Here is a 22,239-nt window from a genome sequence, read left to right on the forward strand (position 1 = left end):
CTTGTGGCCACTGCAGAACACCAGATCCCCACCTGGCACAGCTCAGGGATGTCCCAGTTGAAGGTGTCATCCAAAGAGCTGCCTGGCCCGTTCAGCAAGGGGTGTAGGACCTCGCCAAACCGGGACCTGGAGATGAACAAAAGAGGCAAGACATGGTAGGAACTCATTCTTCTCCACAGTCCCTTAACAAAAAGTAAGCAGAGATCTGTAAACACTGTCCCAAGACCTGAGCCTCCCGACCTCAGTTCTCCTGGCTGTTAAATCAATGTTTATCTTTTTATTATTAAAAAGTCACAGAAGCGGCTCTAGACTCGGAGCTGTCTGAAAGCATTCATGCTGAAATCAGTACGGGAACTTTGTAGTTTGCTCTTTCTCCATCCTTGCACCTAAATCAGAGCGGTTGGCCTTTACAACGAGGGAATAGAGTGAAAAATAAGGCCTTTAAACATCAGGCAAATCACTTGCAGGGGCCAGTCTTATGGAAGAGCATAGCGTGTTCACCATCCACTGAAGCCATTCACTGTCTTTTAGGCCCTTTGGTCAGGTCCCAGCACTCTAAGACACCACTCCTCAAAAGACTTGGCACTGTTTTTTGGTACTCTATTCATTTCACCCAACCCCATTCAGCTGTCGTAGCCTCTACTTCTACTTCCCAGTAAAAAGAGCAACTTGCAATTAAAAGAGCAACCTCCTGTCTGCACAGCCACAAGTTTGCCAGCCTACCCTAGTAGGCACGTTGAGTCCTTTAGACATCCTCCCCGTTTTCACTGAGGGAGATGGTATGGATTTTAATGGTTGGCACTTTACAATTTTCGTGGGCCACGTTCCCCGAAGTGCCTGCACAGCAACATTCCTGGAGGAAACCTTTGCTTTTCACTTTGGCAGCGGTGCAGCTGGACTTGTCCTTAGCAACTGCGTTTTTTGTAGGCACACTTTGCACGGCAGAGAATATCTTCCATTCGCAGACCCCATCGGACTTGGAGATCTTATAGAAGGTTTCGCCCGAGCCGACGGGGATACGGACCACACCTTTGCCACTTTCCATGCTTTGGCTAGCGGGATGGTTGAGGTTGAAACTTGGGGATTGCTTCTTTGCTGCGTGCTTCCTCGGGAGGCACTGCGCTCTCAGGACGTTTTGGAACGCTTTCTTAAACTCTTGACTCGAGCACGGATAGATGATGGGGTTGATGCAGCTGTTTAAATATCCAAGCCAAAATGTTATTTTAAAAAGCGTGTCCGGGGGTTTGATTGCAGGAAAGAAAGAACCTAAAATGGAAAATATACAGAGTGTTAAGGCAGAGGCAATGAGAAATTGCAGGTAACCAAAGAAACTTAAACACTGGAAAAAAATAAATAGGATTCTGTTCTGCCTTGCAAAATTTATGACTCAAAGCCTAATTCCTGCAGGAATGAGTCTTTCAGAATGTATGATGTTGTGCAATTACATGGATGTTATATCAGAGATCAATTCAATATTCAAGACATCTACTTCATTAAACAGGCATTGTATTTACCCAGTTACAGCCACAGATCCAAGAGGACTGATATCAAGTGATAAAGGGAAATTGCTTCCTCCAGGACTTTTAATTCAAGGTTATGAATTAACTATTAATTGGCTATGAATTATGGCTATATTGGCTATGAATATGGCTATGAATTAACTATTAATTGGCTAACGCCAAACAACAACCATGACATGGAAGTCATCAAAAGGGGTTTCAAAGGGCAACAAAACCACACCACTTCAGAATCTGAGAGATTACTGGGTTGACTACATTACAACCAAAAGCCTTAGAAATGATAAAGTGGTGGGTGCTCATTTTCCCTTAAGTCTTTTGGGGAAAAAAAAAAATCCACATTTTTCTTTTTCATGGCATGCATCTAAAATTCGGAGAAGTTAAAGGAAAGGTTCCTTCTTATGCCAGTGAACACTGAAGAGGGTCTGAAACTGGAATATACTGGAAACTGGTGTATACTTGCAAGCCCATCTCCCAGAGACCATTCAAAGAGCAAGAACTTAGGTGGCTCCTTACTAAGGAAAGTCCTGTGGGCCTTCTCATTCTATGAAAGGCAGGACAGCATCTAAAAATATTAGAAACTGTTTGACAGAGGTTGTTCAGCAAATCAGTGACAGTCATTGATGATGCACTTGTTAGTCCTCACTGGCACAACACTCAGCTTCAAGTCACCATGCCAATTGAAATGGCATTGCTAACAGCCTTTTGTTAAAGCAGATTACAGTACACGAGTGATATTGTAGGATTTCATCCTATAAGAAATCTGCTGATTTAAAACCTTGGGAACGTTTTCCCTAATGCAAATGTTTGATTTTTTGTTTAAATACAATTTGAGTGCCTTACTTCTTCTATAAGCAAGTTCTTCACTTTGAGTTGTTTGAATAGGATGTCAGTAAACACTTAAGAGATTTCCTCCTGGAGAGATGTTACTATAAAACTGTATTTAGGATATCAAAGAGTCAACGCTGCTGCTGCTTACGGAGAATTGTTTAGAAATTTGTTGCTTTTCCTGAATGACACTGGAAAGCAGCCATTGTAACAAGATCCTTTAATTCTCTCGTTGGTACTTCTCTTTGCTTGGAAATAAAAACAGTATTGTCTGAATGTGAATGAGACAGAAAACCAAACTGCGTGTGATGCTGGGGGAGGAATAAGTGATAACGGCACTTCTAAGACACCAGTCCTGTCAAATGGATCTAGAACGAGAAAAAGAGAAAAATATTTCCCATGTGTTGTCAAGGGAAAGACTGTTACTTACTTTCCTATATTAAAAAAAAAATTCCAACACTCTACTCTCAGTAATTAGCTTGGGTAGCAGATCATGGGCATGGGAAGCAAAGTCATTTCCCAGAAAACATAACTGGCTCGTTTTGGCCTTTATAATCAGGTGTGTAAGAAATGGATCTTCTAGCACTGACGTATGCTTTTTTTCCTGCTTCCCCCCAAAAATCATAAGTTGTGCATGCTGGAAGAAATGCTGGGGAAGATTTTGTCTATACATTTGTCATCCTCTGCAGTTTACCTATTTTCTGCAGGCAGCTCCTAAGCTTTACACGGATCGGTCTGTTTCTTAGACCTCCAGTGACTCTGGAAAAGCTAATAATGTAATCAGGGAGCCTCCTAATTAAATTCCGAGAGCTGCCGAACTTCACTTTGAGTCTTTTGCTTCCCGTCTTTGCCAAGCAAAGCTACAGCAAGTGCAGCGAAAGCCGGAGAGGAATTCTCAGGGTGTTTTTTGCCTGTGTGAGAACGTAGCAAAATATTGCCTGCACCGGAGACGCAAATAGTGCAGGGTGATTAATGGTGCGCTCCTTCTGCTTCTGCTGAGCATGGTTTCATGGTTTGTGCTGCATGGAGCAATGCTGTCTGCCCGTGGCACCGGCTCGGAGAGGCACTGGTGGCCCCAAGGACGTGCTGCTGTCACCGAGGTTATCGTGCCGCTTATCCCTGGCTTTGGAGCAGTCCCCCAAGACGTGAGCTGTCAGGTGCACGGCGTCGGAGCGGCCGCTGCTTTGCAGGGAAGTGAGTCACAATACCCAAAGGCAACGCACAACGTACCAAAGGAGCTTGCTCTTTGTATTCCAGCAGCTCAACCTCAGTTTTCAGCTCCAGGTGCAAGCTGGGCAGCCAACGCGAGCTCGCTGCTGGCTAGGTACACCGCTTTCACTATCAGTTTCAAAGCTGGCAAGTGTTTTAAGGCCAAAAAAATGTTGTGCTAAAGACAGCAATTGCTATTTTGCAGATTAGCACGAGCGAGCAGGCACGTCTCAGCAAATTACTGCTGCTTTCCTGTAATGAAAAACAACTAAATAAGCTTCTTGGAGAACTTGCTGGCTGAAGCCGCTGGCAGATGAAAAATACAAAAGGATTCGAAATGCCCAAATCCCGCTCAATGATCGCTTTATTTCTTCAGTTAGGTGCAGAGTATCCACTGCTTCCCCATCTCGTATTAAGGCAAAAGGTGAAACAAATCTAGGTTTAGGGAATCAGCAATGTGGGGCTGAGTGTAAAAATGGGTAAACAATAACAATTCCTGTTTGCTGCAACTTCTGGCTCCCTTTAACTGGAATGCTAGTGCCTTGCCAAAGCCTGCTAAAAATAGTAAAGAGCCAGTGTCAGACTCTGTCTCTCTTTTTTTTTTTTTTTTTTTTTTTTTTTGGGAGGGGGGTAAGAGGGAGATCTGCATGCTAATTTATTAACGTAACCATTTTTGGTTCATCAGTGTAGGGATTTGTTGCCTTGGATCAACGTGCTGTCAGAGAAAGGAAAAGAAAACGAAGAAGCTTTAAGAGCACACGAACTTTGCTAGGGTAGGTCCCATCACACGCTGTCATTAACTCGTTCCTTCCAGAACGGATACGACTCAGGTTTGAGGACAGTAGCTTTTCTCTGCCCTGCATTTGGTCGTGCTAGTCTGTGATGTTTCACAAGTTTAGACCAGCTAAAGCTCTGCCTACAGGCTTTGTTATAACTGCGTGGTGTCCTGTAAATGGTCCTAGTGCCAATAGGAAGAAAGATGGTCAGTGGAATCCTGGTGGGACAGGGGCTGGAACTGATAGTAAAATTAGAGTAGAGATACTGTGCACCTTCTTCTTGCTTATGCCAACAACGTATTCATCTCCCAGAGCCATATAAATCAAGGTCAGTTTGTCTAAACCTTGAGCCACTGAACTATTGTGTAGGGCAGAGAAATTATTTCACCTCCCATACAGTGGGCCAAATCCTTCTGTACATTGCAGGACTGTAGCAAGGAGCTATGGTCTCATTAGTATTTATGTAGTGCCTCGACAGAAGTCCGGTGTCCTCTTCAAATGGCCCCAGAAAGCAGTGCAGACACCTGGTGAGCTCTGTAGTTCAGCAACATTCCCTAGCTTATTTTGTTCCCTGGCAGAATATCTGGCAAAAGGGAGAAAATATTGTATTCCCCAGGTCCTCGAGGGACCACCGTGCCTCCCACAGAGTATTAGTAATGTGTTCTTTTCTTCCAGGAGTTTAAAATTCAATAATGTTGCTGTCATGATTGATACCAGTGGTGGATGTATCTGGTAGCAAGTGGGAGCAATTTCCAAACAGCGCTGCTGAGCCTGGTGATAAAGTATTTTGTTCAGTGAGCAGAGACATCTAACCAGGTGGAGTCAGACAAGGTCAAAGTGGGAATAAAGCATGGGTGGTTTTTTTTTGTTTGTTTTAACAGTGGCTGTGATTAACCATGAGAGAAAACAACAAAGCGGAGTGGTGAATTCTCTTTTTTTTCTTAAGGTATTCAGTATAAGGTTGTCTGTTTCCTACGTAGCAGTGAGGCACTACAGAGAAAGCAGGTGAAAACCTTTGGTCTGTGACATACAGGGCGGTGAAGTAGAAGACCTCATTTGCCTTTGGGCCTTTACAATTCGTAAGTATGGAGGTATTGTATTGTAAAATTAATAAAACCAATTAAAGTCTGCTTATAGAAGCAATCACAGAGGCTGTGCCCCCCTTTAGGGGGGCAGCTAGCTCCTCACAAACTCGTTTCCCTCAAAGCTTTGTTGGCACAACTCATCCACCCTTGGGGTAAGCAGTTCAGAGACCTCGGCCATCCAGACCTTGGCCACTGAGTGGCTGCCAATTAGTGTCAGCTTGGATTTGGACACTTGCCTACTAATAGCCAGGGCTGAGAAAAAAGAATTATAACAGCATCTGATGAGCAAGCTTTCCAAATTGTCTCACTCTAAACTGGTTGTCTCAATGGCCTTAATGCCTTGCCTGGTTACACTGTCAGGGATGAACTAGTGAATAGTGGCAAAACCGAATACAGTTCAGAGCTTTCCTCGTCCATTGTCCCTCTACAGTTTGTGCTGGAAGAGAAGTAAAGAAAACTTCAACCGATCCCTTAATGTCTTTGACTGTAGATTGACTAAATGATGCTTGAATCCCTGCTTTGTTTTCAAAAGGTTGAGGATTTTCAAGTGTCACTAGCACAATGCAATTGTTTGTTAGATGAAAATTAAATAAACCAGAATGTATGATTAGCCTCCTGAGATCCTTTGCCATTAAGTATTTCATCACTCTCCCCTGAAAATGTCAGGATTGCGTTCCCGTCCCTCATCATTTATTTTCCTGTTTGTGAACTTCAGGTTTCTTCAGATCTGCCAGAGAAGTTTTCCCTGCACCTCCCAGTGAGTAAGTGCCAATTCAGTCACAACGATGTAATTTGACTTTGTCGTTAGTCACAAGTTACAGAGCTGCTTGATTACAGGTTGTTTAAAAGCCAGTGCTGATGTCGGGCGTCACTTCACTGACGGACAGCACAGAGGGATTTAGAAGCTCCCAGGCTTCAGAAATTTGTAGTGTTTACTCTGTATCGTCTCCTTTGCACCACAGGAAGAAGATCCTAGAGATTTTATGATCTGTGGACCTCACTGTGTTGTTAAAGTCCAGCTCCATGGCTAAATCTTGCAGCTCTGATTCGGTTCACTACTTTTTCTCCCTTTTTTGTTGCATGTCACAAATGTTGTGGTTGAATCAGAGCACAGGAAAAGGCAGACGGGGTGGGATGGCTCCAGTAGTGCTTGCGGGAGATCAGGGCTGTACCCAGGTGTGCTGAGGAACCAGCACCAACCTGCAAAACGGTCATGGCCTCGTATTCAGAGCCTGCAGGGAGCAGCCATGTGTGGTACCGGTGCTCATTGTGAGCAGAGAACTACCCAGTGCTGTTAGGGCTGTGTTCTTAGGGCTTTAGGAGTCCAAAAGGATCAGGGAAAGTGCACGTTTTATACCTTGCTCAAAAGTCTGAAATCTTAACGTGTCTTGACTGGCACCTGGGAAATATTCCTCTATAATCACAGCAAATTGAAAATAAGGAGAGTGGTGTGGTTTGCAGAGAGGCGAAGCTAAAATTCAGGTCCTGTAATCTGTCCTATTCCAGAGCAATTGCCCTAAAGACCCCGAGGATGAAGCGCAGAAGAGCCCTGATTTTCTCCCACGGACTGACTCTACCAGGGACTCTCTGGATCTCTCGTGAGTCTGCCCTACTAATGTAGATAAATGTGCTTCATCGGGGGTTCCCAAGCTCAGTGTTAGCGTTGAACTTTATTCCGTGAGACTGGCACTCTATCCTGCGTCTCAGGTCAAACACAGACCACCCCATAGGAAGTATATTTATATATACATACGTATAAATATATATGTGTATTGCTGCAGACACGTAGCAGCTGCACTCTGTACATATATGCTGACCCAGCACGTCTCGCCCCACAGCTCCCTTATGGAAAGTATCTTCTGTGGGAACAGAAATGGGATCAAAGAGCCCTTCAATAGTAGGAAACGCTTCTGGGTTTTGTATAATCAAATTAGGGGAAGAAATGCAGAACAGTGGTTAAGTATCGAGTAAGAAGAGACATGAGGAAGGGTAAGAGCCTGCATCTGGTAAGACTTAGACGTTTACAGCCAGCATATCCCAGGACCTGGAATTTGGGGCTGATTCAGGGGGGAAATGAGAATGACATTGTGCTTAGACATCCCTAAAATGCAATAAACAGCCAGAGAAGGAGGAACGAGAGGTTGTTCCTCTTTGCAGGACTTGAATTCAGATCTCTGGGGCATTCAGTGGGGTGTGGATATTTCTCCAAAGGAGACAGATGGAACAGACAGAGAACTGGAATGGGTCAGTCTGGGAATGGTGCTCTGATTATTTGGATTTTTTCAGCCCTAATTTATGCTCTGTTTCATGTCGTACCCACTTAGGATGGATGATATTTCTGGCAAAGAGCAAACATCTCATCAAGCAACTATTTCCAGATTCACTGTGCGCAGATGCAGATTTAAAAAGCAGATTAAAAAAAAAAAAGAAAAAACATGGGAAGGTAAACTGAGATTTTCTTACCTGTGTCAACTTAAATAATAACATTGCTTAACAAATCAATCTAATTGCCAGTGAAATTCTGGCTCCTGTGCTGTCACTGCAGTGGAATGGTTCTGGCTCTCATTGCTAACATTTTTACGACATTTGATATTCTTCCCAAAGTCCTAGCTCCTGGCGTCATGCATTTACAAGAAAACTTTAGCTTTCATTTAAAAGTTAAAAAAAAAATCTGATGGTTCAGATTTTTGGATAGTTTGATGGATAGTTTGAACAGATGAGTCTATCTCAGCCTGTCTCATGATTTTGTCACTGTGTGACTGGTGGTCGTGATTTTTGGAGTCTTTGGGGTTAGCAACACTGGAATTACACTCCTTAGCAAGAGCTGAGTGTTTAGCCCTCGTGCATCCAGATTGAAGACAAAGCCTGAAATCTGCTGGGTGGGGTGGCAGAATTATTCATCACCTTTCAATCACTAAATTCTAAATGGCACCATGATGTTTGAGAGGAGAATGAGTGAAAATTATATTCGTGGTTCATTTATTCCAGGAGCCTGATGGTGGTGACTACAGCAAGCAAGAACATTTTGAAGACAAGGACAAGTCTCCCTGACGGGTAGTTCATGCTGGAAACCCATAGGTATGAATCACGAAACGTAGCACAACTCACTCCACGTTCTCTCTCTTGTTTTCAGCTTCAGTGGCTATTAATATTAGCATTTTTTTCTGCTCCTTTGCTGGATTATGAGTCAGTGGGACATAACATTTCAGGATGTGATAACAGCAGAGAACTGTTGGCCATGGGGATGTCAGTGGTATTTTTGCCATTGGCTTCGGGGTGGCTGTTATCAACCTAGGGCAACAAGGCCTTTGCAGTCTGTGTTTACAAAAAACACCCCTTGTGATTAGACAAAAAACTCGCCTCTTGACTCTTCATGGCTTATTTTCTCCCTGTTCAATGACTTAACACACACGCTCACACACAGCCATGTTCCATGACTCAAAGAGTGTTAAATACCCTTTTTTTCTCTAACCTGTGGCTGTCACTCCATAGAATAAGCTGGGGCTTTATTCTATTTTTTCTTTGTTCTTTTTCCCCTTTATTTCTGTTTTCCTTTTTGTCGCTGAGGGAACACACTGAAATGCTAATGAAGGGAATCTAGCTCAGAATATTCCCACAGTGGCTGGAATTCAGCGTTTTCTAATATAAAAACTATTGTTGTCCCAGCTTTTATTCATTTTACTTTATTATGTTATTATCAGCTGAACAATGAAAAGAAAAAAGCCTTTAGATCCTAGCTTCTCAGAGTACTGGATGACCGAGCCATGATGATATCAAGGGAGGGCTCGGGCTGCTTGCCTTACTCTGCCTTCCAAGTAAAAGGGTGGGAGGGACAGGAGGATCCTGAGCTTCTCTTTACTACTACAAGACCATATGGCCAATTCTACAGAAGAAAAGGGGTGATTCGTGAAAAGTTTTATTTACCTTCTGTGCAGAGAAATGCCAGGATAACGTATTGCAGTCCCATTGTGCTTCCCTGGAATGCTGGTACAATTGCACACAGTTCTCCTCCCCAGGGAAACTTTTGCTTGCACTTCCTTATTTTCCCCATCAGCAAATTTATTTCCTCTCCTGCCATGTAAACACCTTCTCTTTGACACTGCCTTCACAGGATAAGACAGCACCAGCCACTGTGTCAGTATCATCAATCAAAGTGATCTCGATTCTATGGGAAATTGCTGACTTGCTGTTCAGCTCCTGCAGTTAACCTGATACTGAGAGATCCCAGCTCATTTCTGAATCTCCCAGCGTGCTAATTCCCATTATACCATTGGTTAAACGATGGGGAATGGATGAATCACGAGCACTTCCTTTTTGTGCCTCTAAAACACCTTAAAAACCACGTTTAAACTGCTCCTGGTTTCTCACTCAAGTTGGATCCTGTCTGTTACTCTGAAATGATGTTCCCAGTTTTTGCTCATTAAAACACCGCTGTCTGCAGGAGTCAGCAGGTAGGGAGCAGGGAGCTGCACAGTATGAATGTCAAGACAGCAGCAGGCAGTTGGATCCCTGCTATGATGAGATACAGGCGAAAGCAGAGATCCCCACTTCACTTTTCTGGCCCAACTCTGTCATATGCTGGCTGCTGGTGACAAAGGAACATGGCCCAGAGCCCAATTACTTTGCCAGCAAGTGGGCAGGGTGGAGGATGGCTCATCCCCAAACAGTGGGAGCTGATCGGACCGTGTTCTGACAGGAGAACTGCTTCTGAATCGAGACTCGGATGATCCTGAAAAGAACAAGAGGCCAGCAAGCTGTATCTGATGGGTTTTTTACTGGTAACAAAAATCAGGTGGGTCCTTGAGGAAAATTTGGGATATTCAACACCCTAATAGACAAGTGGGAAGCTTTGTATTGTCCCAGCCTTGCAACGTAGAGGAGGACAGGTCAATTGTGCCTTTGCCAGCATGATTAAGGTAGATGAATTTCCGTATCTGATAGCTTGTAAACAGCTGCAATTTTTTTTTTTTTTGGCATGTCTGGTCACCTTTGGCTTCCAAAAGGAAGTTTCCTATTTCCAGCTGAGCTGCCTGGGTATGAACTCGTACCTCTGGAGCCCGAGAAAGGTGTTAAAATGGAATCAGCCACCTTATTAGAGCATATTAAAGTTATGATACCTATAACAAGTGCAACCCTCACAGGGAAACAGATGGATAAATCCACCAACCTCCAGCTTTTGGTGCATGTTCCCACTCCCTACCTGAGACATTGCATCAGTGGCAGAGAGAAAATTGTGTTTTATGCTTCTGGTTTACCTCTAGTAAAAGTAGGCAGTTATCCTCCTGGACTCCAGTTCAAAAAACAACCACAAAACAGTAATTAGAAACCAGCCGCAGACGGGCACGTAGGCAGGATTAGAGGATTCCCTTGACAGGGCTTGTGTCAGTTCACAAGACTAATTTACTACTCTAAATATCCTCCAGCGTATCCTCTTTTCTGCTCTTCTTCATCTTGAGGATGATTGACAAACACTAAAAGCCTCGCTTGCCCATTTCAGTAGCCTGCATTGTAATTTCCCCCATGGCACCCTGGATCACACTTTCTCTTTTGTCTTTTTTGTGTGTCTGAAAGCAGCAGCCACAACCAGAGAGATTTAAGCGAGCTTGCCACGAGAAATGGACAGCAAACCGGGCTCACAGGTCATTAGGATGAAGCATCAATCCTAACACAGGCCTGTTTGTGTCACACACAAACCCTTTTTCATTATTCCGTCAGTTCTGTGTTTGTTTCATCTCAAAATGACCTCTAACTACTGTTATCTCTGATGCTGAGAAGTAACCTGAAAAATTCCCGGAGCAGCTCTGGGAGCCCCGCTGTCAGGTGTAACCTCGTCCTCAGCATCACCTTGCAAACTCGTCCCATCGCTCGGGGAACGCACTCAACTTCCAGACTCGCCTAGTTCTGAGCATTTCTTTTCACGTCTGTCTGTCTATTTCCCTTTCTAGGGACTTCAAGAAGAAAACAAACCAACCAACCGAAAAAAAACCACACAAACAGAGATGGACGAAGCAGGCTGTTATTGTAGCACAGCCCTAGGTGCCCCAACCAGCCTTAACTGCCCTGAGGAGCCTCATCTGGGACCTCTACCAGGACCTGCCCAGCGGCCCAGGAGCTGCACAGAAGGTCAGGCTCTTCTCCTTGCTCCAATCTGAGTGCTGCAGGGAGGCTCAGGCTTGTCCTTTGCTCGCTCTGCTTTGTTGCTTTACGTTTTTGAGGTGGTTTCAGGACATCAGCTGAACCTGCTGGTGATGCCACCTCTGCCTGCTTTGCTCAGGTACAGTGAGGACATGTTTTTGGTGGGGACGTGGCTGCTGCCTGCACTGTTGTCACCCTGGATCACCCTCCCTCAGGGAGCAGCCCTGCCTTTGCTGCTCCTTGACATTCAAATTCCTCCAGAAACCTGTTCTCAGCTTTCTATTTCGGCTTCAAGCAATCCATAGATTTGTTGGAGCCTCAGAGATCGTGGTTGCTCTACGATAATTATCACTAATTTAAAAAGTAATATTGATTCATTTAAGGCATCTTTTTTTTTTTTTTTTTTTTTTCTTGCTCTTAAAGAGCTTTGGTAAAATGTCAAACATTTGTGTAGAGCAGCAGGATTTTGTTTTTTGGCTGCGTCGAAAACAGCAGTTTTGCGATGAGAAGGTTTTGACTAATTTAGGAAAACTAAAATGCAGTTCTGTTGCTCAACAGCCTCCCTTGCTAGGTCACAGAGCTTTGTTTCCTCCAGTGAAGCAGCGCCTCGTGGCTCGAATACACGAGTGCGTGCAGTAAAATCCCCGTCTCGTGATGGATGAGTGGGGTGCTGTAGCACAGCTATGTCTTGAGCAACGAGCCAAACCCAGGCTGACTGCAGCGTGGCCAGCACTGAAGCTTTTAGAGCTGCTCTGGCTACGTGGATCACACGAGGGGTCGTTAGCCAGGAAAGCTCAGGTCCTATGGGCTGGCAGTAAGTGGCTCATAAGTGGCTAGCACTTGGGAACGTGGTCGTGAAGTCTTGCTGAAGAGAAATAATGGTCAAAGTCAGAAAAGGAGGCAGTGGATGTAGTAGATAATTGGGAGTAAAAGCCACAGAGTGGACAGGGAAGTGTCCTTTTCAGCCACCTTATCTGGAGGGCCGAACAGGCTACCTGCACGGAGTAGGGTGCACTCACAGTCTGTCTGCAGCAAGCAGCAGTCGTGCTGAGTAAGTGTTACACAGAGAAAGTATTTTGAGTTCCTAAATAGGCCAGTAATCTATTCAGCTGATTAACTTATTCTTCTGCTGAGTATGTCCCTTCTACGCTTATCCTTATAGAAAAGGTTGATGCCGAGTATAGAATAAAGAAAGTTGGGTGGATACACCTGAAAATCTGCTTGGGAAGCAGTTGCAGAGAGCTGTAGATGCCTGCAAACTTCAGCCTTTATGTGCAACCTAATCCAAGCACTGAAGTGTTAGGCATGGTTCCTCTTAGGCAATGACATTTATAGGAAGAATCTGTGCAGAATTTCACAGCCTTTTCTGTTTTTTTTTTGGAGGAGGAGGTAATAGCAATTCAAAGGAAGATTAGCAGAATAAAGAGCACTTTACCCTATCTGACTTCCACTGCTGCAGGGCAGACAGAACCTGGACTTACTGAGAACAGATACCTTTTATAGATGCCACTGCATGTGAACAAAGGACCTCACAGTTCATGCTGGATCTCAGATGAAACCCCTATTTAGGTGTTGTTACATCTTAACCCATTTCAGTCAGTCTAAGCCTGCCCTAAACTATCAAGGAAAAAGCACCTCTTGTTGCACTATGAAAGGAGTGTGTCTAGAGAGGAACTGAGATTTAACTAAGGGAGTACAAAGATTGATTGCAGATTTAATTAGAACTTTCCTAAATCCAGGTAAGTTTTGTTAAATAATTCGTGAGGGTATGTTGAATTCAAAGAAGCTCTTACGGGAAAGCTTTGAGTCTAAGAGCAAGTCCACTGGCCAGAGCTAAAGCAGCAGACGGAGTGCATGCAGCAGTGAAAACCTGACTTCTTTCAGGGGAGGTCATCTGTTTGGACACTCATTTTACACAAGTTTTGTGAAGGCTGAGTTTGCATTCCGACATGCAGTGAAAACAAATCTTAACCCACCTCATTTATTTTCATGCGACAGGATTATCATTCCCTGGCTTACTCCACAAGCACTGAAGCCAAGTGAGAAGGTGTATTGGACTTAAAGCCTTTGCACAGCCCCTTTGCCTGGAATGAAACTCCATCCAAGAAAGTAAGAAAGACATTACTCACACAGATTGCCACTGGCAGTCTTACACACTGATTTCAATTAAGGTATTGTCTCGTGGCAGGGAAACTCAAGTTGTTTCTGCAGTTATTTCAGTAAAACCTGCTGATCTGGTTGTTGTACCTTTATTCCACTCCTGATATCCTTCTGTTACTCTTGTACTCCCCATACATACACCCCAAAGCTTCCACCCCTGTTTATAATGCACCTGAGCAAGCCAAGTGTTACTTGTTTTAACTCGGCTCTTAGCTGGTGGAGCTGATGCTAATAGATGTGGGGATCGTGAGCATGCTGCAAATAAACCAGTAGCGGTTCCTGATCTGGGAACAGCTGCTGCATAGAGTGGCAAGCACCTGCCAGTCACCTGAAGGGGATTGTATAGCAAAGGATAAGAATTTCTGACTCATGGGGCATCCTTCACTCATTTGCTTCTGGAAGTCTACAAATAGCTGAAATGACCTGGAGCAGCTGATGGGACTATTTATGCATCTGTCCCATTACAAAAAAACGCTGCAGGGCTGGGCTTTTGCACAACAAAGTTCTTGTTCTCCAACTGGCTGTATCACGAGCTCCTCGACTGCTACTGGCTTCAGCAGCAGAGAGGGGAGTGCTCTGTGCAGCAGAAAGTCAGCCCTCTGGAGCTAATCTGCTGCGTGATCCTCACTGGACCACTTCTATTACCTGTGCCTGCCTTTGCCTGTCTGCAGGGTAGATCTGAAAATGCTTATCTTTTGGGGAAGTGTTCTGCCTTGTAGAGATGTAGAGTGCCGTATAAAATCAGCTGTGGATGAGTGTCTGGTTTGGGGTGAAACTGTCTGCTTCAGGATGTTTTCTTGCTTGTTTTTGAAGACTTCTCTTACGCCACTTGTCTGTTTATTTTTTATTTTTTGTCTCTAACAGTAACGAGTAGGTCTTGAAAGACTTGTTAAAGGCTTTAAAACTAACAAGACAAGAAAAACTAATAATACAGGGAAACTAACCTCAAGTAAGTTGCCTTATAAGGGATCAAAGAAAGATGCAAAGCCAGTCTTGAATCAAGAAAATTTCTTAAATCCAAAGCAAATTAGCAACAGCTCTGTGTGGGCAACCACATTAGCAAACGAAAAGTGTGTTTGATGCGTTCTCGCAAACCCTTTTTGGGTATGTTTCAGACATCTTGGCAACCAGCATTCCAACGTGCTGACATCCTGGGCAGCATGAGCCAGGCTTTTCAGGGCTCCCCCTTATGTAACATCGACATCTCAAACTCCAGCACTTCCCAGCATTGACCAACACAAAAGATTCTCTAGTGTTTGGTTTTTCAAGTGGCAACATTAGTGGCAGGTTTTTGTGAAACAACCTGGTGTTCTTGGTAAATCCACTAGAGGTTAATTGAAAGAGAACAGATTTCTATAGGGTTAAAAAAAATAATGATCCCTCAAATCTTTCTTTTAGTGCTTAGGTAATGCTGATTTTTTTTTTTAGTCGTTCACATTATTCCACTACTAGCTAAAACTTCTATTACTTGATTTTTCCTCTACAGCGTAAGCCTTTCCATAAGAAAAGCTACTGAAATTGAGCAACTCAGATTTAAGGTTCTGTGTTTCAAAAGCTCGTATTTAGTAGAGTTCTGCACAGCAAACTTTAGGGCAATATGCCACATACACTCAGATATAGGTATAACATTAGTATTCTGCTTTTAAATCCCGAAGTCTCATCAAAGGTGACTGAGCAAGGTTTAATTAAAATTCTAATTACTTTATATTTCAGTGATAGCAAAGCAGAACAAATTTCTCCCCTTTAGAATTGCAACTGGTGAATAAATATTCATAGTCAGTGTGATGGTTGAAATGGCAGCCAGCGTTTGGCCAGTGGGCGCCGTGGGTTTCTGCATAGGATGCGAGCCAGAGAAGTGTAAAATTAGTTTGAAGGAGCCTCGCTGCTGTGTTGTGACTGGCCAGATGATAAATTAAAGAACATATTCGTTTGGAATATGGTGTTTCGTGGTGTGAAACCTTCTGGCAGGAGGCTGATTATTCTTCGTAGTGGGGAAGCAGGTGCTGAGCGCTTTGGGAAATTTGGTCCCAAGGCTGTAAACTGCTGCTTTGACCCTGAATACTTTTATGTCTTGACCTTTTACAAATTTTTATCACCTGGAAAACCGGCCGCAAACTTAAACGCACACATAAAGGTACCATTCCTATAGCAGAATTGGTCAGAAATTAGTCTTAGTTCTGAGAGAATATTTTCTATATGGAAAAAGGCTGTTAAAATCTGTTCCACTATTTCAGAACTTTATGCTTCCCTTTCAAACCCAACAAAGCATCTCTGGCTCAGACTTTCATTTTTCACTTTCACCGTTTCGTGCTGGGGGATGTTTTGATTTTTTGACAGCTTTCCAATGGAAAACGATTCCCTCAGAGCTTTTCTGATCAGCTCTATTGTACGCAGGCCAAAACACGGCCCTCCCTTCAGGGAAGGTGCCCTACAAGCGGATTTCGCGTTACTTACCAAGAGGCATGACTACAAAAAAAGGGAGCCAGCACAGAACGAAGCATCCCACAACTATTCCCAGGGTCTTGGCAGCTTTCTTTTCCCTGGAGAACTTGAGGAGGCGCACCGAGAAGTGGTGCTTGCTCTTGGGGTTGGACGCGGACCCGCTCGTTTCGCGAGTGTTTTTCCGGTGGATCCGTAGGGTGACTTCTTCCGACCGGGATCTCTCTGTCTTCAGACCGGAGCTGAGCCCTTTGTTTTCCCTTTTGGCCACCACGTACACGCGGCAGTACATCACCAAGATGATGGTGAGGGGGAGGTAGAAGGAGCCTAGGGCAGAGAACAGCACGTAGCCAGGCTCTTCGGTGATCTGACAGATGGTTTCGTCTTCTGGGGCTGGCTCCTTCCAGCCAAAGAGAGGTCCGATGGATATCACCAGGGACAGTGCCCAAACGCACAGCAAAGCCAGGAGGCCTCTCTTCTCTGTCACTATGCTGGGGTACCTCAGCGGGTAGCTCACCCCGATGTACCTGTCTATGGAGATGATACAGAGGCTCATAATGGAAGCAGTGCAGCAAAGGACGTCGACGGCTGCCCAGATGTTGCAGAAGATTCTCCCAAAGGCCCAGTAGCCCAAAATCTCCATAGTGGCTGAGAAGGGCAGGACAGTGGAAGTCAAGAGGAGGTCAGCTACAGCCAGGTTAATTATATAATAGTGGGTAACGCTCTGAAGATGCCTGTGGCAGGCTACAGAGAGGATAACCAGGATATTACCCAAAACCCCAAAAATGATTAATCCCCCTAGAATAACACCGAGCAAAATGGCCTTGGAAATGTTCACGGGCCCCACGGAGTGGGTGCAGTTGGAGCAGTCAGATGAGTTTCCAGGGAGGAAGACCATGGTGAGTGGCTGACAGTGTTCATGCATGCACTTCACTCCCTTTTCGGGTAAAAAGAGTGATGAGATCAGTTCTCAGAGAGTCCTACAGGCGACATTTGCCTGGCTTCGCTGGGGAAAAGAGTTTTTAAGAAAGTCTTGGAAGTGCAGCACCAGGATTAACAAGAAGGATCCAGAAACAGAATAGAAAACCTGCTTTTATCCCTAAGTTCTTGCCATCCTAGCACAGTTAATAGCCACCATTTCAGTCAAATTTAACCCTTTGGCATTGTTCTTGGGGTGCAGAAGTGAGGCTGAGGCTCCTTCTCCTACATCCCAGGGTAGTGTGATGAGAAGGATTGCAGGAGGAATTACAGCTTAAAGTCATTTCTGCCTTCCTGGCAAGATTCGATGTTTAAGTACCATAAATATTCCAAAGGGCCTCAAATTTAGGTTTCTCTAAGAGGAAGTCACTGATGCTTTAATTGCGTTGCGTTAGTCCTGAGCCCATTTTACAAGTGCCTTAGCAGAAACCTGGCAGGGTGAAGGCTGCTGCTGTCTGCTCAGCGGTGTCATTTGAGATACCTGCCACCACTGGTCCTCAGGGGCTGAAGGGTCACTCAAAGCCTCCGCGTGCCGTGGAACAGTTGGCACCTGGGCCACGAATAGAAGTTGGTTTACATCAGCTTCTGGCTTGCTCTGAAGGGGAGAGCGAGGTTTGCCATGTGAGTGACGCAGGCTGTTGTGCTCCTTTCACATTATCACCCCCTGCAAGAGACAAAGACACAAACAATGTGTTTCCCAGAAGCAGTGCTCGCTTACTGCTATGGTTCCCATATAAGAATAGAGCGGGAAGCTATTTTAGGGAGCCTTCCTCAGGCTGGCTCCAGCCAGTGGAACCAACCTTTTTCAGCCCAGCATTGTTTAACAACTGAGGGACCAACGTGCATTTTGTTGCCTGAATTTTCTCCCCAGGCTCTCAGCAGAAGCCTGTTGTCCTGTAGGGACAGCAATCAATCCTAATTATCAGTTCACCTGCAGAGAGCGGCTCGGGAAGGGAGAAACCCGCAGGACGCAATTCAGGACGACAAACTGTGCAGCAGGTTTGTAAGTCCAGAGTTTAACCTGAGATGTATTTAAGTGACCCCATTACCCGTTGTGCTACTCATCAGTCCAGCTGAACAGCCCGTTTTAGGAATCTATAGGGAAAAGCAGTTTCTGCAAAGCAGAAGATGTTGCAAGGAACAAGTTTCCTACTGAGTGGCACAACATTTCAGAGGATCTGGAAGCCAAGCTCAGCCTCAGCTGACTAAATATGGAGAAAGGGTACATCAGATGGCAAAGTGAGGGTAAGCCTGGGAACTGAGACACGGGGGGCACGACGGAAAGCTACAAGTGTCAGCTGAAAGCCCTTCACAGCAATAAGATGTGGATATCGTGTTCCCATCCCAAATATTGATCAGATGTCTGGAAAAACCACCACTAAGTGTTCTGGTTAAGTCTAAGCTAAGGTAAGGCTCTGGGAGTAGGAGGAGGAGGTCTTTCAGATGAAGCCCTCTTGTTGCACCTTACGCAAACACCGAGCAGCAACAACTGCCATGCAGCTGAGTCCCAAAACTGCATTTTCCCTCAGGCAAAGAGGGGCTGAAGCAAGTCTGACTGCAAGCCCTGAAATGCCCAGTTCACAAGCAGGGGGCATGGGGGAGGGGAGATAAAAGGTATTCCACAGTGGGAATTTGCCTTCCTTGCAGTGAAACAACATTGGACCTTTGTATTTTCTTTTCAACAAGAGGGAACAAGTTGAAGAATAATTCCCAGAAAGGCAACGACAGATTTCAATCTGCACATCAATGAAAAGTGGCTAGCATTGAGCAGCTGTAACCACTCTAACCGTGGTCAGTACAGGTGGACAAGAAAATTAAGAAATGATCCAACTTGCTTTTTAAGCACAAGAAACAAAACTTCCCAGCAAGCCGAGGAGACACAGCAAAAAAAGAATGACAGATCCATGCCCCAACCCCACCAGATAACATCCCACCTGCGGAGAGAGAAGGCTCAGAGCAAGAGCACGTCCCACACCCTGCTGCCTGCCCCGCTCCACGCTCACCTCTTAGTCTCTAGAAGGCAGCACAGCTCCTCTCAGCATCTGGAAGGGAGATTCACAGCACAGCACAGCAGGCTCCTCTCTTCACGCAGAGATGGGACTCTCTGCCTGCAGATCCACTGCCTCTCTCCCTCTCTCTCTCCCCCCTGGCGTTTTGGTGACTCAGCCTTGCTCTGCTCCCCTGGCCCCCGGTGCCTGTGCGGGGTCTGGCTCCAGCATCCCTCAAAGCAGCCTCCCCAGTTGCGGTGCTCAGCTCCACGCTGTCAAGGAGCAGCAGTAACTTTACAGCCCTGCTGATGTAGCAGGCAGTATCCTTGCCATTACCGTAATCCCCTGCCGTCCCCGTATTGCTCCGAAAGGAAGAGCACGGATCTGCTGCCAAGTGGTGCGTGCGGGGTGGTTTTTTCCATGCAAGCTCCCAGTTCCTGCAGAGATCCCACCGTGGAAGCCAGCTAGGAAGCTCCTGCTTGCAGGCTAACAAGTAAATCTTGTTGTGATACAGAAAGAGAGTTGTTTGCCAGATAAATGGGGGATGAAATAAAAAAGCAAGGGGTGCAGCCAGGCTGAGCACGCAGTCTGCACGCTGGGACAAAGTTCTGGGGTATCCAGCACAGCTAACCTGGAAGTGGGGGACAGGGAAAGCCTGGAGAGGTGGGCACTGAAGATTCCTCCTGTTTTTCCTGCTTTGTTTTAAGGAGAGTGAGAGCCACTGGCATGATTTTAAATAGGAAGATTATAACTATTAAAGCGTACAGTTAGGGAAGCTGAGTGTGAAGCATCTTGGACACAGTGTGCTTTGGAGGAGAGGTTCATTTCTGCGTGGTTCTTTCAGATTCATTTTTTAAAAAGTGCCCTGAGTCACTGGTGATGAACAGATGAATATTAAACAGGTGGCCCGAAGTGAAAGGAGGGGAGCAGAAGACAGATGAGGATTTGACAGCCGGGAGAAAGCCATCCTGCAGCCTCAGGGGTGAGCCACGTGCCAGTTTCCCCACACCACCCCATCCACCCCCTCATCCTGGGCAACAGCCCTGAGAGGAAAGGCTGGGTTCACGTTTTCTGAACTGAGACAATTTTAAATGTGATGCTCAAATCCCCCAGGAGAGCACCAGGTGAGGGCTGGCACCACGAGTAACCCTGATCCCTCCAGCAACCTGGGCTCAGCTTTCTCCTTGGATAGCTGTTGCTGCTGGGAGGGGATGTAAAAACAGGTAACGTGAATGTGTGATTTGTGCGGATGAGGCAGAGTTTGGGAAGGTGCAGTCATCCTTATCCTCTGACAGTTCCAGCTCCTGTGTCATCTGCAGGTTTGATTTTAGAACAAAAGATCCCACGAGAGGAAATTAGAAGGGGGGTGAGGGGAGGGGAGAATTCACACTGACTTTTAAAAGCTTGCGAGCTGTGAGAAGGAGAGGTTTGTAAATGCTCAGCCCCCATCCCTCCTCTGTCCTCCTGGCACCTGTGCTGCTTGCCCCATAGGTGCAAGGCTTGGCTTTGGAGGCTGTTCAGAAGCCTCGAGCTGACAGCAAGCCCCTGCACAGCCCGGACTGACACCCTGTGCCACGATTTCCCTGAGTAACAAAGGATGTCAGGAGAGGGAGAAGCCTAAATAAATAAAGGAAAGGTAGAGTTAGTAAAGATCCTAAAAGACCATGGTTTGTCAAGCCTGTTTTAGATGCTTGCCTCTGGATGATGCAACTTGTGCTCTGTTATCACACTGTACAATTGCCTTAAAGGAGGCTACAGCGAGGTAGGGATCAGGCTCTTCTCCCAAGCACCAAGTGATAAGACAAGAAAATAGCCTTAATTTGCACCAGGGGAGGTTTAGGTTGGATATGAGGAAAATATTCGTCACCAGAAGGGTTGTGAAGTGTTGGAACAGGCTGCCCAGGGCAGCGGTTGAGGCACCATCCCTGGGGGGCTTCAGAAAACATGTACTTGTAGAGCTCAGTGATGGGATTTCATGGTGGCCTTGGCAGTGCTGGGTTAAAGGCTGGACCAGATGATCCTGGAGATCTTCTCCAACCTGGGTGATTTCTGATTCAATCAGAAACTGAGCCCAAGTGACTCAGGAGGAGGGACGAGGGGTGAACCCTGCCCAGGGTTTTGCTCCTCCGGGTCTGTTTGACCTCTTCATCCTGGTGGCTGCTTCCAAGCTCTTAAGTGCCCGATGGAAATAAATTTATGTTCGTAGCTTCAGCTATTAGCGCTGTGCTCAGAAACCATCAGCTCCCGATGAGTAATACCCTTGTTGGAGGACATCTTCCTGGAATGGAGGGAAGCAGAAGGAAGTGCCAGACAGCCCTAAAATCCTCCGAGAAAAATGAATGCATCGTGGTGAAGGATTCCTACAGCCCAGGCTCAGAAGGGGCACAGTTGATGTGTGTCATCAGGTGAGGAGGACAGGGTAGGATTACTGACCCAGCCGAGTTTTAAGCAGTCTTTGTGCTCGGCTCTGCCAAGATCTGTGCCAGAGCTGCACGTGTCCGGTATAAAAGTTCTGTGCTAATCAGAACGGATTCAGGATAAAGCAGTGGGAATGACAAAAATCTAGAAAACGTGACCTGTGGGGCTGGAAGAGGTGGAACTGTTTAATCTGAAGTTTTGCAGCTCTGAAGACAGGGCAAAGGCTGCCTGTAGAGACTGTGAAATACCCAACACTGGGAGTTTTTAAGGCCAATTAGCCAAAGATCTGTCAGCAGTATTTCCTGAGCTATGATCCTCTCTAAAGAGGGGACTAAACATCCTGTAGGATCCCACCCAACATCTTTTTCTGCAGGTAAGATCTGCAGAGAAAGGCCGGGCTCTGCATTCAGGTAGTGGGAAGAACGAGAGTCCTGAACGTGGTCCCTGCTTCTGCTGCAAGGGCTTCAGAAATCCATCAGAGAAAGTCTTTGGCAAGCCTGCTTCCAATCTTCTCTTCCCTATCTGTGGAGTATAATGCTTTCCTCTTGCTCCTCTTATTCATGGAGACTGTAATCTTGAGGGCAGGGTTGTCCCCAGCTCTGTCTAGATAGCATTTATCACAAACGAGCTCCTTTACTTACTGTATTGCCAATTATGTTCATTAGCAAGGAAGGGCTCCCAAGGGAGGGCTACAGGCAAATGGTGC

General features: G+C 45.6%; 1 protein-coding gene and 1 long non-coding RNA gene across 2 annotated transcripts; one reads left to right on the plus strand and one right to left on the minus strand.

The window, feature by feature from the left end:
* Positions 1 to 567: 567 nt before the first annotated feature.
* ADRA1A (adrenoceptor alpha 1A) lies at positions 568 to 19,374 on the minus strand. The gene is made up of 3 exons (XM_082779641.1): positions 19,131 to 19,374; positions 16,165 to 17,791; positions 568 to 1,266 (listed from the first exon to the last, which is right to left on the minus strand). Exons 2-3 carry the CDS (start codon positions 17,072 to 17,074, stop codon positions 746 to 748), a joined length of 1,431 nt encoding a protein of 476 aa, XP_082635767.1. The 5' UTR covers positions 17,075 to 17,791; positions 19,131 to 19,374; the 3' UTR covers positions 568 to 745.
* LOC309887722 lies at positions 4,013 to 6,998 on the plus strand. The gene is made up of 4 exons (XR_014319087.1): positions 4,013 to 4,327; positions 5,277 to 5,409; positions 6,131 to 6,176; positions 6,922 to 6,998. It is a non-coding gene; the product is annotated as an uncharacterized lncRNA (long non-coding RNA).
* Positions 19,375 to 22,239: the final 2,865 nt, after the last annotated feature.

Source organism: Aythya marila (assembly GCF_965140915.1).
Source record: "Aythya marila genome assembly, chromosome: 26".
NCBI classification, from domain to species: Eukaryota; Metazoa; Chordata; class Aves; order Anseriformes; family Anatidae; genus Aythya; species Aythya marila.